Raw genomic sequence first — 17,574 nt, forward strand, 5'->3', positions numbered from 1 at the left:
GAACTACATGATGGCAATAAAAGCAATCTAACAACAAAAGTGAATTTCATTATGAGCGATGACTATCAAAGGCCATCCATCCTTCTCCACCAGCCTGGTTGTACCGCCCTTCATTCAGTGTCAAGCAAATACCAGTGCTTCGTTAATTTGTACATGCTTTTCGATTTTCATTTATGTTTTCACTATTAAGAATAGTCCTTATTCCTTAATGTTCACAAGCACGCGCTCGAACGCACAAAGAGTGATCATTTTCGGCAATTACACCACTAAAACGAGTCTAGATCAGTAGATCTCTACTCCACTTGTTTGTATTGAACTTATCGTGCATATGCATTCAATCTATGACAGGTGTCCCATTACACAATCCCTACTCCGAATAAATAGGTTCTCCTTTTCATACACCTTTTTCCCACACTTTTATTTTTCCTGCACTTCCGTTCAGTCTGTGACGTGCCCTATTACATGTGTGGGACATGTCAGGAGGCACTTGTCAGAGATGCAGGAAATTGGGAAAAGAAGTTCAGCAGATCCGGAATGATTCTTTATGATTGTTTTTGAGAAGTTGGCAAATGAGGTTTACTAAGCACTATATTGGTAAGTGGGAACAGTGAAGTGGTGTTTTAATACTTTGGAATGTAGTAACAGATTTCACCACGTCCACTAGCAAACCAAATAACGCTAGAATCTACCTTTTGCCTTTCACGGACAAAAAAAAAAAAAAAGTTAAAATCTACAGTTGGAAATGGCACAAGTTGACCATTGTGCAAACAGAATAACCTGATTGACGTACCATGACAATCTACTGGGCAATAAAGCAGGGGAAATTCATCAAATAAAGCTAGCAAGGGCAAAGTTACAACAGGCGGATGGTGATGATAGGGAAGCAGAAGGAAGATTTTCTGAACAGGTAAATTCTACTGGCGATGATATTGTCTGATTTCACCTACATTCTCGACTAACCACTTCATGAGCCAACTTTACATGGATGATTTTCTTTTTTCTTTTCTTCATTCAACCAGGCAGAGTACAGTTTTAGGATAGTTCTGAATCTTCTGATAGTAGTAGTATTAATCGATGCAAATTTGTGTATATGATCTTCTCGCAAGTTGCGTCGCAGAAAAAGCAAAAGCTTTGCAGTTTGTACCACGGAAGACATCGTTATTGCGTTTGCGTGCAGGAACTTGATGCCAACCATAATAGCAGTTACATACCGTGTGATCAAGGATCCTTGGAAGGATCAGACTGGGGCTAGAAAATGGCCAAGACACTTCATTGCAAATCGCCAAAGCCAACCCAAGACTAGGATATGGCGTCCAAGCTTATTTAATAATAAAACAAACGCGTTGGCCCAGTGGCCCCAGCCCATTTATTTAACAACCCTAAATATCATTGGCCCAGCCCATAGAATGGGTGTAAACCACTCTCATTACGCCATTAAGGATGCCTCCTGCAACGGATCACAACCTCGTTTTAGCAAAGTTCTTGACAAAGAAAATTTAAATTTAAAGACTAGAGCTCAAAGGTGACCAAGGTTGCTGATAAACCTGGGTCTACATTTGATTCTCAGTGCTCTCCTAAGAGAAATTGCCAAATGTCCACCCTTCATTCCTTTCTATATGCGATCTAGATTTAGACCAAAAGAAGAAGAAAATCAACTGTTTTTTTTTGGCGGGTAAACTGAGATGTATACATGATCTAATGTTGCATCATAATGAGTCACCAATAAGGCAAATTTTTTACTCAAGAATGTCTCAGAAGCACATCTGCCTTACTATCTATCTAAAGGAAGCACATGCGCCTCTGCCATTTTGCAGAGGCACCAAATACTGGATTGAAGTATGTTCAAACAGGCTATGGCGAAGCAGGTCCTTCAGCATATACTGATTGTCATTTCGACTCTTTCCTGCAACAAATAAATATTCAGAAAATACCATCAATCTCGTCTGTTGCAAGAACTCCACTACCCTTGATGACATGCAATCTTAACGCCCATTATAACTGTTACTTGTATATATCACATCAGATCTTCCCTATTTCAGGAATGGCTGGTATGATGACAGTTTCTATTCTTGGTATTCTACAGTATGTTCATTGAATTTACCATATAGGATGACTTGGTTCTTTTTATTTTCAGGTTGTTTGTGTTTTCCATCTGATAAGATGATGTGCCCTACAATCTATGGCCTCCTAGTTCATCTCTAAATCCCATAAATTACTATGCAAGCCACGGAAAATATCTCAAGCAACACCATGGATCTTTCATTGGTCCAAAGTTCCTGAAAGAAATGACAGAAAGTACATCTCAATTTGGAATACATCTATCTAAAAAAAAAAAATCACAATTCACAAGTAGAATTTCAGATGCAGGAATTGCTAGCTAGTAGGGATGTCAATTGGACTGCATTTGGTCCAATCCGGTCCAGTCCAATGTGAGTCCATTACAAATGGACCTGGTCCAATCCAGTCCAATGAATATTTTGAACCATTTTGGACCAGTCCAGAGACTGTCCAATCTGTTTAAATTCCTGTTAATTTAGATTGGTTTCAACTCAAACTTGGTCCACTGATACCTATGTTCTTCTATCAATGGACCAGATATTGGCTCAATCTAATATAAATTCATTATGGACGGACCAAGTCCAATCCAATATGTCATATTGGTCCGTCCAGTCCGTCCAGATTCAATATGAATTATTGGTCTGTCCAATCCGTCCAAATGGATTTTGATTTGGATGGAATCCAACCCAAAATCGGTCCATTGACACCCCTACTAGCTAGTTTCTCTATAGGAGAGGGGGGTTATGGATAAGCATCAGTAGTGGAAAAAAATACATCCAACAATCTAAGCAGTCAAGTTACTCAAGAATAATGATAACGTGTAGACATAAGTTCCACACTTACAATTTTGCTTCTAGTACAGTTTAAATGAACCTGTCATGGATTCAGGCAAATATGCATTTATAACAAGGAGATTGCATGACATTCCATTGTCAGCAATAGCTAATTTGAAGTAAGAATATTTAGGATTTCAAAAATGAACTATTCTTTTTATTTTTATAAACATTTGAAATGACTTTAATAATGTAAATGATAAACTCTGTGCATTCAAATGCCCTAAACTTGTGCAACTCTCTGAGATGAGCCCCCTCCCCTGGCAAAAGTATCTTCTGAAACATAGGTTTCCATTCCATCTGGCTTCTAATGCCAGGAGCATTAAACCTACTTAACAACTTGTGGAATGAACAACAACCAAAATTTTAAAAGTTGCACTATTGAAAAAATATTACAAGTTCATTCAGCAATATGCAGAAAAAGGTTATCATGGAAATATCTATAAAAAAACAGGTTATCATGGCAATTTAAAAAAAAAAAAAGTTGTCTATGGAAAGCAAGTAATGACCAAATTATCATACCTTCAATTTAGAACTATGATATCACAATGTTTTCTCTTTCTCCTTCTTGCTTTCCTCAATATCCGCTCAGTATCTTCCTTTACTTCCTCTGTTAAATAATTTCCTATTCCTTTACCAAGAATAGATATCACTTCAGCAGAATGCTGAGAGACTACATGAAGCCTTAATATAAAACTTAACTTCCAAAAATGATGGCTGTCATAAGACAAAAAATATTTTTTTCCTTCCCCTTCAATTCCATGTCTCACTTCTAATGTGGTATACCTTACTCAAAATATATGATGAAACAAAATAGAAATTACCCAATCTTGGTCCCAACTATATGGGGTCTTGGGGTGTCAGCCCGAGACTTTACCATTACACCAAGCAATGAAAGATGCAGAACATTCTATTCGGAAACAATGTATAGCTTTCTCTTTCACCTTCAATTCTATATCCACACCTTAATTTATTTCACTCTTGATGTGTTACGCCTTACTCAAAATATATGCATGAAGAAAGATGGCCATTATCCGATCTTGGTCCCAGCTAACTTTTGGCATTTTTTCACACTTGTCAGCCCGAGATTTTTACCATTACACCAAGCAATGGATGATGCAGAACATTCTATTCTGAAATAATGTATAACTTTACAGGCATATTATGGCCATTAACAAGGAGGTAGGGGTTCAAGTCGGATGCCCCATTTGAAGAAGTTCACTGCATCAGGCCCAAGCCCATTCAAATTTTAATAAATTTCCATAATGAGCCCACCCAAGTTGCACCTCTACAAGGTATAGCTATTAGCAGTAGCTATAGAGATATGCAAGCTCAACTTTTTAAGATGCTTACCAGATTCTTTTCCTTTAAGCAAGAAGGAGAAACCCCTATCAATGTCCTCATCTGACTCAATGAGTACTCTCTGTTCTCTTTCCTGCATGCCACGTCTCATGTCAAATGGATGTTGAAAGTTATTCCCAACTGTACATGAGTTGAAAGTTATCCTAAGCTGTATTTCAATACCAGAACACACAAAAATTTAGTTAAAAGGAAACAGAAGAACATGTCAACATAGCCAAGCCCCAGAGTCCAGAGATGAAATAAGTCTTCGATGGTGTACTTGGAGATAGTAATTTTTTGTATCTCAAGAGCCTTGAGATGGCCATTGCCCAATCTTGGTCCCAGCTATCTTGGGTCTTGGGGTCTTAACTTCTCAAAATACATATCCAATTAACACTGTTAAGACTATATAAATATATATATATATATATATATACACATTAAGAAGAATTTATGACCAAGTGCAAGAATATCATAGAAGAAAAAGAAAAGGAAGGCATTGGCAAAAGGAGGAAAAAAGAAACTATATGCATTAATAATAAAAGAGTGACCAACTCAACAACTTGCTAATAATATATGCATGGAAATGAAAAACAGTAAGGCATGATGATGAAAGGAAAAAAACAGTAATTTCTAAAAAAAATGCATGACATGAAGAAACTGCCTAAACAGGATGATGATAAATTCCCTTAACCCTTTTTGCTGGAATAGGATATCCTGACCGATACTTAGAAGATTTTTGGTTATTCAATTATTATATAAATTTAGGTATTATCATTAGTGACAGAAAAGAAAAGAAAGATCTATGCCATGCTATTTGATAAATCATATGGAATCTGAAGTTAGAGGTTATTATCAGGATAAGAGTGCTCAGATACAAGGATGGAGAAAATGCCTGTGATTACATGTCATAATAGTTTGAAGTTCCTCTGTATAGAAAACATAAAACTGATCTGACTGGGGCCCTGTAGGTAATATTAAGCTGAAAGGTGTACACAAAGGCATTGAGAAAACCATTAAAAGTCTCTCAGTTCCCCTGTATAGCCAACACAAAACTGATCTGATGGGTGCCCTGTAGGCAACATTAAGGTGCAATGTGTACACAAAGGCATTGAGAAAACCATTAAAAGTCTCTCAGGCCTACCAGGTGAAAGTGGTTCCAGAAAAGTGAAGCGCTTGATATGCCTTATTAAAGAGACAAGTGTTCTAATTTTCTTAAGTAATACAGTAATGAATGGATCAAATAATGTCATAACTTGGGAAGGAACAGCAAATTTGGATGATATCACACACCAGTACAACACTGAGTAAACTGAGGAGTTCACAACATCTATTAGCATCTCATTGGGCGTAATGTTTGCTCTACAGAGAAGTGTTATTGGTACCAATCAAGAGGAAAATATTCAGTTATATTATCACAATTTTTCTTCTTTGCATTTTTCTTAAATGTTTTATAATCCTCTGGATTTTTGTTTTCTCTTACTCTTCTATCAGCATTAAAAGGCAAACTAGTAAAAAATATCAGGAAAATCCACTTGTTGAAAATTTCTTGGTAACCAGATCTTATTGTTTCAGGGAGATAAAATGTATGTCATCTAACCCATGGAAAAGAGAGAATATTTCTCACTGCTAAGTGTACCATATCACCCTTAAAATCAGTTGACAATATCAAATTATTCAGTTCAACCTGTAGTGCCAGGTCTATTATTTGAAAGCAGGTTTCAGTATGTTAGGTATCAAAAAGGGAAATCATTTTGTTCTACTACCAAACATATAGGATTACTAAGAATTACCAGTTCTGCAATATGCATCTCTTCCTGTTTGTGCTCTGTACCACACTTTCTATTGGTGCAAGTGTCTCTTTCTGGTTTCAATGATTTCAATCTTCCAATTTCAATATTTGGAATCAATTCTGCTTTCAAGTCAACTTTTGGAGGCACAACTAAGCTGAAATCAAGAGCATTGTTTTAGCTTCTTGGCAATCTAGCAGAAGGGGAGAAAAGAATGAAGAGAAAAAAAAAAAAAAAAAAACTAAATAACCAGTCGCATCATTTAATAATATAAGCATAAAGAATCATGACAATATTTTTCTCAATCCAGGAAATAGAAAGCATACAATAACATTAGATAAGTTCTTTACACAGAAACCAATGTGAAGAAGCATGTTCTCAGGATGCTGCATGCAAGTTACATTGTCAATATGCAAAGTGTCAAAGACCTTAGTTCTGATATGTTTACCAAAAAAAGTTCTGATAAATATATGATTCACATGAGGCATACCATACAGATTTCATGAACATCATTCAGTCATGAAGGATCAAAATCTTGCAATGTGGGAAGCTATACTGTAGAGAAGCCTACTTGGTATACTGCCAAAAAAGCCACATAGCACAGTATGTTTAAGAAGTCATCTTAGCCCAAGTGTTTGATTCAGATATACAAACCCTCAATTCCACTGCTTAAGTCCATAACTAAGAAAGGAAATGGATAATTTCATGGCAGTCATAACCATTGTATGTAGCATACCACCTTTTTAGCATGAGGCTCTGTGTAATATAAAGAATATGATAATGCCTGTGCAATTCCAACCCCCATCATCTAATTTGCACCAGACTCCTACAAATGTCAACAAAATACACATTTCTCTAATTCTGGAGTTTCTCAACTTTAACCCATACTTTGTTGAAAGCCAAACTCGCCATATGCTTTGTAGTGTGTACCTAGGCATATCTTGTCTACTTAATTTGTTTAAGATCCAGATAGTGTCCAGAGACATACTTTCTCATAGAAGGAAGTTTCTCTTTGAAAGATTGATCAGCATGGCATTGTCTCCTGCATAAAAATGTGGTTCAATGTGCTCAGGAAACCTTTAATTGTCAATGAAAACACCATTGCCCTATTTCTGGGAATTACTCAATTTATTTCCATATTGCTTTTCTCTTTGTGGATGCAACTTTCTCATCCATTGAATGTACCGAAGTCATATATTGCATAACAAATTTGATCAAAATCCAGGTAGAGAGTCAAAGCTTACTTCTTAATTGAAGGTGGTTGCTCTTTATGAGATTGATTAGCATGACGTCCTCTCTGCAAAACATGAAATCTTATAACTTTATCAAACAGAAATACACTAGAAAAATGCTATGGAGACTACTTGTTCCCATCGATGATGATATTGGGGCAACTCCAGGAAAACCTAGGGTGCTTCTAGGGTTAGCCCATCAATAAAGGGCCATTGCTCTCTGATCCAGACAGGAAGGGGGGTCTCGTTACATAGCCCATGCATGGTAGATGGTCTCCAGAAAAGAATAGTAGGTCACCCATGTGCAAGTAAAAAATAAGATACCTTTGGTGGCAAAATGGTGCATACTGAATGGCTATGGTTGGGAAGCTTCATAAAATTCACCATTGCCTGCAACCATTGGAGAATATACAAATAAAGACCAAAACATTGATGGGCAAATGCATTTCTTTATTTTTTCAAATCTCTTCCCATGTTTCTTTAGACTACATCTGTTCAGATTTTAACAAAACAAAATTTTCTTTCCTTAACCATGCCAGTTCATTTAAACAACTTAGATGAAACATGCAGCATGAAGAAGCAGAAACTTTAAAATTGAGAGATGTAACTGAGGGGATAGAGAAACAAATAATCTATTATGTATCCTAACAGAGAGTACACTTCAATTTTTGAATGATATGATATCATACATCAATTTCTTTGGTGAAGGCTCCACAAAGTTCACGTTGTAACTTCAGGAAGTGTGTTCCAATTTGATCTGGTAAAGCAGAAAGTACAGAGATTCCATCCTCTAGCTTGTACCACTTAGAATCAATTTTCAGTTGATGATGAATAGCTTTCAAGCCAACATCAAGGCTAGCTTTGATATCTTCCTCCCCCTTGAGCTGGTTAGCACATTACAATCTCAGAACTAAATAGGGTCTATATTCATGAAAATAAAATGCATCAGCAGTGGAATAAAAACAAGAACGATACAATCCCCCATTATTACCATTAACTGCAGGGAGTCATCATGAGCAACCAACTTCTGCCGTATGCCTTCCACTGAATGAGAAGCCATAAATTTCATAAACTAGAAGAACCATACAAATAAGATGCTAAAATGAAGAACTATTACACTCCATGCTTAAAAATATTCTTTGTTTCCCTTTCTCGAGGAGTTCATTATTCACAAGGCGGTACTTGGAATTGCAACTTCAGTGTACGAGGATAGTTCCTTTTAAACTATGCATTCCAAATTTTGGTGGTACTAGGAATTTGGTAAACTCACTCTCCAGTGACACTTCTTTTATTGCTTTATTTACTTGCATGATGTCACTCTGGATGGAATCCAGGATCATTCCCAACCTGTTTACTGAAGTCTCCATCAACCCAATCCTGTTGTCAAGTTCTTCGCTAACCTGACCTGTTCAGGAAAGTCAACATTTAGTATCCCATGATAAATGTGCCCATACATGAAAATTTACAAGCTTGAATTACCCGTCTAAGCAAGCATGGTTTAGAATTGGTAAAACTCAAGTTATTTGAGAAATCTCTTAATTATAATTAACGATAAAATCCATTATTTCTTATATCATGGATGAGGAATGATTATTCACTCAAATAATTTGGAAACCAGTCTAGAACTACATCGTTGATCCATAGCTGAAGCATAACTCCACTTGCGCATAAGATTGTTGGAAGATCTTGAAAAAGGCATCGGAGTGTCCTCTCTTGTATGAGTAGCAGGTACCAAGGATGAAATTCTCTTCACTGAGTTCTCTCTTTCTTGGGGGCCATATTTCTGAGAAAACATCAAGAGGCAATTAATAGAAATGGAAATGGAAACTTAAATAACTCTAGAAAGATTTGCAAACTTTCATGACATCGACATAGCAGCACCAGAACATGACATTCATGAAAAGAGACATCCAGAACTCCTTGGCAAAAAACAATATTTAATTCTTCTTCTATGGAGTTTTCAAGAATTTTCATGTTCTTATACATATTAGAGTTGCCCAGGATAAATGGTAGGTTTAATTTAGAGACCATGTCCACCTATTTCCTGCCACGAAGTTTAAAGTAAGCATTAATATGGGACTTCAAAAAATGATAAGACTACTAGGAAATAGATGGACACGTCTCTAAATTAAAACTACCATTTGTCCTGGGCAATTATAATGTGCATAAGTACATGAAAATTCTTGAATTAAAGAAATTATCATCTATAAAACGATAAACAGAAATGGAAAATTGATATGAAATTTACAAGATAAACATATCAAAATAGAGTTCTATTAAACACAAAACAAACTTCCAGTAAATTACAAAATGAAAGAAAAGCTAGAAGCTTAGTTCCAAGATGCAACTCTCAAGCAGGGAGAAATGAGAAAAAACTATAATCTATTAGTAATAATCAAAGTCGATCTTCAGAATCAGGTAAAAAACAAGATTTAAGAAATTGATTTTTTCCTAGGGGGAAACAAGAGTTTAGAATGTATGTGAGATTCTCTCTTTATTTAACATGACTTCTTCCAAAAGGTAGGAAGAAGACAAGGAAAAGAGAAGAAATCGAAAACTCCGACCTTTCATGAGCTCATTAATAATCACACTAAAACAGCAAAATGAAGATCAAGGTTTCTCCTTTACTTATCAGAATACTAGCAACTGAGGGAATAGATATATCCTTTTCAAAAAGAGAAGCTAACTTGTATTAGCCAGAGATAATTATAAAAAAAAAAAAAAAAAAAAAAGTGGAATTATATTTAAATGAATCATCAAAATACAAAATACATTAGAAGGGCAAAGAAAGAAGACTTCATATTCAACAGCACTATGATTCCACGGAAAACGGGAAAAAAGGAAATCCGTACTTGCTCATTAGCCACATTTTCATCAAGAGAATTCTGTGAGAGTTGTGACGACATTCCGAGCTGAGAAGAAACCCCTTGGGAAAACGATTGCTGCGACTGCTGCGATCGAAGCTGAGAGGCTTGGATTTTACCAAAAACCGAGGAATCCGCCCCAGTTGGAGCAGCATTTGCTCTCCTGACCAATAATCAAAACAAGAAGGAAACAGATCAAGAAGAGAAATCGGAACTAGTTAGTCTATACTTCTGTTACTGATCGTAACCTGGAATGAGGAGGAAGGACAGAAATGGAATTCAGATCGCAGGCTTTATTGATCTTTAACTTCATTTGAACTTTTTCCAGTAGTTCCAGGAGATTCAGATTGCGAGAGCCCTAAACTTCAACTAAAATTCAATCTCTTCTAGATTGAAACATTGAAGGTGACTTCATTTCCAATTTTCCTTCGCTTCGCTTTCCAGTTAATCGATTGAACTTTCAGAGCTTTCAATGCTTGCGCCTGCTTACGTCTTTTGAAATCGTGAATTCGCTGATCACTGCGAAGAAACCAGAGAACCGAATAAGTACGATCAGAAGGGAGAAGACTGATGCGAGCTCAGAGGTTCTTGGGGCTTATATTTTCAGCGGGAAATCCATTTCGGTTCGTAAACGGGATGACATGCAGGATCCCCCCTGATTCTGGACCAGGCTTTGAGCGTATGATAAGGGATTAAGGGCTATAACCTGGGCTCGGGCCCGGCCCCGATTCCGGGCCTTATAACGTAATTTAAAATTAGTGATTGACCCGTTAATTGTATACATATACTTATTAATTAATATTGTTAATGTTAATATTAAATATTATTAATGTTAATAGTAATAATAATAATAATATAGTAACAGTAATAATAATAATAATAATATTTATTATTATTATTAAGTAATAATTTATTATCATTAATTATGTAATAATAATAACTAGCAGAGAGCCCTTGCTTCCGAGGGATTGGAATGGAATTGCAACGTTGTTATTTGCTACGTTAAAAAAGACAATGGTTTCTTAATAAGAAACTTGCAACTATAAATACTTGAGTCTTGAAACTCATATAAAGACTTAAAAGAGATCATCATGTGCTTGTTTTTTAAATATTGCTTCAACAAAGTACCTCACATAAAAGAATATGATCATACAATGATAGTTCTGAGTTCTATTCGTAGCTGTCTTTTGTTTAACATCGAGAACTCCCAGTTGACTCGAAAAGTAGGACCTTTTGGCTCGGGAACCATCTAGGCAATCAATTCCGTTTTACCCCAAACCCAGTCCCTTGCCAAAAATCGTTGAATCAGTCAATGACCCGTTAACCCGAGGCGTCGACCCGCTCAACGGGTTTTGTCCATTTTTTATTTTAAATTTTTAAATTTTAAATTTTTTAATTTTTTGTTGTCAGAATAGGCCATCCATTCTAGAAATCGATGGCCAGAACGGTTCCATTTCTGGGTCATTTTTTCTAGATGCCAATAATTAGACGAAATAACTTTGTAGCCATAGTCATGGGAAGGGCGGACATTACAAGGGATTCCAAAACCTTGAAAGATAAATCCAAAGTGACCTTAAATAAAAAAAAAATGGTAGTAGATCCACCAAACTGGAAAAACCAAAGAAAAAAAATCAGAAAATTGAGTCCAAAGTTCTGCTTTGAGATGGAACTAAACATACATGCAATCAAAGAAAGAGACAAAGTAGATCGTTTTGTAAGAAAAAAAAATTGCACAAGAAAATCCAAAGAAAAAAACAAAAGGAAAGAAATAAAATGGTGGTAAACCCCCATTTTAGAGGATCTTGAAGAAGAAGAAGACCAAATACAAAAAAAAAATGAGAAGAAAAAAATGAAAAAAAAAAGAACATACCGCACATACTAGAATAAAGCCAACAATAGAAGAAACCTTTGAATAGTGAAAATCCAAAAACATAAAAAACCATGGCTTTTGAATCGTCGTTGACCTGGACAGATGAACATTTCGGCCTAGGAACTGTCCAGACAACCAATTCTGTTTTACCCTAATCCCAATCCCTAGACAAAAACCATTGAGTCGATCAACGACCCATTGACCTGGGTGGTTGAATTGTCAACCCGTTGACCCGTTCAATGGTTTTTTATTTTTTATTTTTTTTTAATTGAGAACCGTCTAGGCAACCGGTTCCGTTTTGTCCCAATCCTAGTCCTTGGCCAAAAACTGTCAAATCAGTCAATGATCCATTGGCTCGGATGGTCGAACCGTCGACCCATTGACCCATTCAATCATTTTTTGCTATTTTTTTAATTTTTAAACTTTTTGTTGTCAGAACGGGTTGGGCGATCGAACCATTGACCCAAAAAAAAGTGGCCAGAATGTGTTTTATTATGAGTCACACGCTCGAATGACATAACACGAATGATACCGCTTAATGTACCTCAAACACTCAATTTTTTGTTTGTAATTTTTGTTGTCAGAATGAGCTGTTCGTTTCAACTAGACGATTGAACCACCATTTTTTTTAAGTGGGAGCTGTCCAAGCAACCGGTTCCATTTTACCCAAATCCTAGTCCTTGGCAAAATACCGTCAAATCGGTCAATGACCCATTGACCCAAGTGGTCGAACCATCGAACCATTTGAGCCAGACAATCAAACAGTTGACCCAAAAATTGGTGGCTAGAATGGTTCCCTTTTCGGGTCGGATGAGTCACACACTCAAATGACATAACACGTATGATATTGCTTAATGGACCTCACGCACTTAATTTTTTCCCTATATTTTTTGTTGTCAAAATGGATCGTCTGTTCGAACCGACAGTCAAACCGTCAACCTAAAACTAGTGGCTAGAATGGTTCCATAGTTTGTTACTTGTAATTTTTGTTGTTAGAATGGGACATTCTTTCAAATTGGACGGTTGAACCATCGACCCAAAACTGGACATATATATATATATATATATATATATATATATATATATATATATATCATTTGGCGAAAGGGGATATCACCCCTATCCCTTTAATATATATATATATATATATATATATATATATATATATATATATATATAAGATAATATTTATTATTAAGTAATAATTTGTTCTTATTATGTATGTACTTAATAATATTTTATTAAATTTATTATTATGATTTTAATAGTACTTGTATAATTATAAATTAATTACTATTAATTATTATGAATATAAATAATAATTATTAACAATGTTATTAATCATCATTATTTAATTTAACCGGGTGGTTTAAAACCAAACCAAATTAATTAATGTTAATTATCGGTATTTATCTTTAATAAATACTTTAGCCCCTTTTCTAACCATTTAAATTAGAAAATAGGAACACGTATGCTTGCATAAAATTCCAACAAAAGTTGTCGCATTAATGATATGAGACATTGAAACCGCCATGTGTTTTATTTTTCTCCAAAGGGTTCAAATCTGCGCCCCACCACCTCTCGCCCCACAAACGCCCCACACACCGAACGTCCGCTACCTGTTCATTCGCACGTCATCAGCATTTCCGCGTGCAGGGCTAACGAGACAACTCAACTGATCCCTCGTGCTTGAACTGGCCGTCCCCTGACCCTGTTCTTCTCCCCTCCACCTGAGCTTCCTAATGGAGCGCAATTCGACCGGTCTTAGCTGTCAACGAACTTGCCTTTGAGTTGGAGTGTCGGGCAGCCTGAAAAGGGAAAGATGAGAGAACTCCGGGGGGAACCCGGTGTGACAACTCCGAAGCTCAAGTCAGTAATCTCTCAAAGGCAAAGTGTAGACCAGATAGCGCAAAGTTCACATCCCTTGTTCGTTGGGGGCAGGGGCTCTTATAATCACTTCACGCACTCGCTTCGAGGCCCTTGTCAGGTCGGGTATGATTACCCTTACGTCTGTAAATTCGGCCGTCGTCCTTTCTGCTGGGACAGAACCGTCACTGCCTAACTGTCTCTCTAACTGGAGATGGCGGTGTCAGGTGGCGGTAGCAGGTGGCCGTTTAGAGTGTGGCCGTCAAGCGTCAAATCCCAAGTCAGTCAGGTGCGGCGCCCTCGGGAATGGACTTCCTCAGTGTCAGGCATAGTACGGTTTGTTTGGTTTTGGTGCCCTGAAGGTGATGTGGAGTGGTGAGCGAGGTGAAGTCTTGAGTTCGGAGGTATGTATAGGACAGGTCAGTTTGACGAGGGGTATCCCGAGCTGTTACAAGGCAGGCCAGTTCGGCGAGGTGTATCCCGAGCTGTTACAAGGTAGGTCAGTTCGGCGAGGTATGTCCGGAACTGTTGCAAGGCAGGTCAGTTCGGCGAGGTATGTCCCGAATTGTTGCAAGGCAGGCCAGTGGATTACTTTTCGGTTTGGGGCCAAGGGTGAGTTCGGGCCCCTAGTAGGGAATTCGGTCCGCTGGTTTCTCCCCTTGGTGAAAACGCCTTAGGCTTGCTTTTGTGCCGAGCTGTTGCTTTTGCCACGTGTCGCATAACTGTGAGGTCGGGCCAAATCATCCTTCATCAATTGCCCCCCACTCCTCGCGTCAAGGGTCTTGCCCTGGTGCGGGGAGTTTTGCGAGGTGGTAAGTGGATTTGTCCCGTCCTTCGAATCTTGACTGCGCGAGTTGCCTTTGCCAGGGTTCTTCGGTTCCGAGAAGGCGAGAAACGTGCTTACTGCTCATAAATGTTGATGGTCGTGACAGCATGCGTTTTAAATTTCAAAAATTCGCGCCGCTGGGATGTGACAGCGGATCATTTAAATTTGAAAAAGGCGCGCCTCTGCCGTTCTGAAGGGACGTGCGCTGGCGGTTTTTGTCAGTTGCAGGGGGACGTGCGGCGTGGTCAGTTTCAGAAAGACGTGCATCGGCGCGATGCCGGTTTCAAAAGACGTGCGTTGACGTTTCACTCTTTTCGGAAAGACGTGCGCCAATCACGTCTCGACCTCAGGGGACGTGCTGTCAGTGCGAATGTGGGCCGTCGGATCATCTTTGATCTGCACGGTCGGTTCTTGGTTACTGTAGCTATAAATAGTGGGGGACCCCAGTCGATTTGTCACTTCTGCGGTTTGCCTATTGAGCTCGCGTCCAACTTTTCAGCTCGCGTCTAGGCTGGTTACTTAGCCTCCAAGGTTTTTTGGCTTGTTCCCGTCTCCGGAGCCTTCAAAACTTTCTTCCGGTGAGTACCTTCCTGAATCCACCTATTTTCCTCAATGTCTAGCTTTAATAGCTCAGACGACTCTTCAAGTAGGACTGATGTAGGTTCTACAAACCGAGCCGTATCCCCCGACTGCCTTAGTGATCCCGAGGTGGAACTTGAGGATGACTATGAACCCGTAGGCCGAGCCGCTTCGGGTAGTTTGGCGTCTACCTCTCGCCGAGGTCGGATGCTAGATAGGTTTGGTCCCTCAACCATGACGCCCGAGGGGCTCCAATCTATACTCATGTCTTACAATCTGCTTGGGGGGTATAAATATTTCATTCCCTCGGGTAATTTTCCTTGGGAACACAGTCCTGACGAGATCGTGATTTTTCGAGAGCATCTCACCACGGGGCTACGACTGCCTTTCCACCCCCTTTTAGTCGAAGTCATAAACCACTTTGGTGTTACCATTGGCCAGCTTCACCCGAACTCTATTCGAAACCTAGTGGGGACAGTCTCCCTTTTCTGCGAGCAGAATTTCCCTTTAGACTTGGATATATTCTCCTCCATCTTGATGCTTAAGAGACAAGCGGGTTCTCTTCCTGGGGGAAGACGGGCGTATTACCTTTCTCCTCGCCCGGGCTTTAAGCTTCTGCATGATCTTCCTAATAAGGTCCCGGCATGGAAGCGGGACTACTTTGGCGTGCGAAGTGTGCAATGATGGCCCTTTCAGACGGGGTGGGGTGAGGCCGCTCTTGATTCTGGTGTCACTCTCAACAAAGAGACGGTGAAGGGCCTCCGGCAATGGGCACGGCAAGGTTTAAAGTGTCATGAGTACTTGACAGAGGCCAAGCTTATTGCGGTCGGCCTGAGTTCGGGTAGGTTTCTAGTTCTACGATTTCTTGCTTGCTTTTTTCCTTCATTTTTTCTGATGTCAAACTCGTTTCTACAGTTGTGATGGATGCAGAGAGAACTCATGGGGGGTGCCTGTTCCAGGGCATGAAGAGGAGGAAGCGGGTCGCCAAGCAAACTCGTACCGAGCTGCCCCCAGATGAGGAGCCTCAAGTTCCAGGCCACACGCCGGAGGATCTACCGAGGGAGCCCGAGGTGACTCCGCCGATGTATGAAACTACCGAGGTGCCTTACGCTGAGACCACTCATACGGGTGCTCCTGCATACTCCAGTGCTCCTGCTCACTCTGGGTCCGCTCATACACGAGCTGGGCCCTCGGGCTCGGGAGCTCAAGGGGAGTTCAGGAGCGTGTTGACGCCGAACTATGCTCTTCAGAAGAATAGGGATGCTACTTTCCCCGAGGAGGTCGCAGCGTGGACCGATCTTCCTTTGAATCAGGTCGCCTGCTGCACCGTAACACACGCTATGGTGGTAAGTCAGATTTCGTCTGCCTTCACTTTCTATCGCTTTTGCTGCTGTTGCTCACTTGTTTCTTTTGATAGGTGAATTCTTCAATTCACGCCTTAGCGGCCCAAGTGGAGAGGAGCTCGCGACAGGCGCGAGCTGCTGAGGCTGTCGCCCATGTTGCTGAAGAGGCTTTCCGTGCCGCCGAGGTGAATACCCGAGCCGCTGAGGTGGCCGCTTATGCTGCCGAAGAAGCTGCTCGCGTTGCCATGGCCAGGCAGGTGATGTCTTAGCGTGATGCCGAGGCCATGGGGATAGTCGTCAAACACATGGCGGATTTGAAGTTGGGCTTGCAGCATCAAGTCAAATATCTTCAGGAGGACATCCGGGAGAAGACGCATATTTTTTCCCAAGGCATTGAAGACGCCAAGAAGAAAGCTGATGAAGACTATATTGCCTCTCCGCGTTTTGACGATCTGATGGTGGATTCTTACAGAAGGGAGTTCAAGCTGAGCCGGTGGATGATCCAGAACACGTACCCCGACCTCGATGTTAGTGCCATATCAACTTCGCATATAACTCTCCTTTTTCCCGAACTGATAGTATGCCACTTGTCTGGGTTATTGTACTTCCGCGACCTATTTTGCCGTGAAGACTTTTGCAGCGAACTGATTTTTTGCCGAGCTGATAATATGCCCAACTTTTCTTTGCTTGTTTACGCCGAGGTTCCTCTTGGCTCCGCATCGTGGCCCATAGGACCTTATAGCGATTTCGTCCACTTCGCTTGGCGGTTTATAGGTAGTATCGCCTTAAGTTCACGATGTTCCACGCTCGAGGTACTAGTTTGCCTTCCAAGGTTTTGAGCTCGTATGCCCCCCGAGCGCTCTCTTTACTTTATAGGGCTCTTCCCAGTTTGGTCCAAGTTTGCCCACGCTGGGTTCGGGCACCATAATCTTACGAAGGACCAGGTCACCAACTCGGAAGCTTCATCGCTTT

General features: G+C 39.6%; 1 protein-coding gene across 8 annotated transcripts; it reads right to left on the reverse strand.

Moving 5' to 3' along the window:
• Positions 1-1,643: 1,643 nt before the first annotated feature.
• Positions 1,644-10,824, reverse strand: PRD3 (putative recombination initiation defects 3). Of its 8 annotated transcripts, XR_016104387.1 has the most exons (14): positions 10,367-10,824; positions 10,107-10,281; positions 8,884-9,037; positions 8,525-8,659; positions 8,246-8,298; positions 7,944-8,138; positions 7,579-7,644; positions 7,267-7,319; positions 7,011-7,064; positions 6,026-6,179; positions 4,245-4,326; positions 3,414-3,522; positions 2,102-2,276; positions 1,644-1,903 (listed from the first exon to the last, which is right to left on the reverse strand). XR_016104387.1 is itself a non-coding variant. In XM_088961653.1 (13 exons), exons 1-12 carry the CDS (start codon positions 10,429-10,431, stop codon positions 3,416-3,418), a joined length of 1,266 nt encoding a protein of 421 aa, XP_088817779.1. In that variant the 5' UTR covers positions 10,432-10,824; the 3' UTR covers positions 1,644-1,903; positions 3,414-3,415. The 8 variants fall into 8 exon arrangements, 6 of the variants coding, with proteins under 6 accessions (XP_088817779.1, XP_088817777.1, XP_088817778.1 ...); XR_016104388.1 differs by lacking the exon at positions 3,414-3,522; XM_088961653.1 differs by lacking the exon at positions 2,102-2,276 and having other exon boundaries at positions 8,911-9,037.
• Between the last annotated feature and the right edge of the window lie 6,750 nt (positions 10,825-17,574).

Source organism: Nelumbo lutea, chromosome 1, assembly GCF_056320005.1.
Source record: "Nelumbo lutea isolate HS-2025 chromosome 1, American lotus-T2T, whole genome shotgun sequence".
Lineage (NCBI taxonomy): Eukaryota > Viridiplantae > Streptophyta > Magnoliopsida > Proteales > Nelumbonaceae > Nelumbo > Nelumbo lutea.

Bases quoted from the DNA above. Each gene is read 5' to 3' on its own strand.
- PRD3 (XM_088961650.1), bottom strand. From the start codon at position 10,431: ATGAAGTTAAAGATCAATAAAGCCTGCGATCTGAATTCCATTTCTGTC. The intron at 9,038-10,106 runs GTACGGATTTCC...ATGTTTTCTCAG, and splicing joins AAAATGTGGCTAATGAGCAA to AAATATGGCCCCCAAGAAAG. The intron at 7,320-7,578 runs GTATCTTATTTT...CATGTTTTGCAG, and splicing joins GCACCATTTTGCCACCAAAG to AGAGGACGTCATGCTAATCA.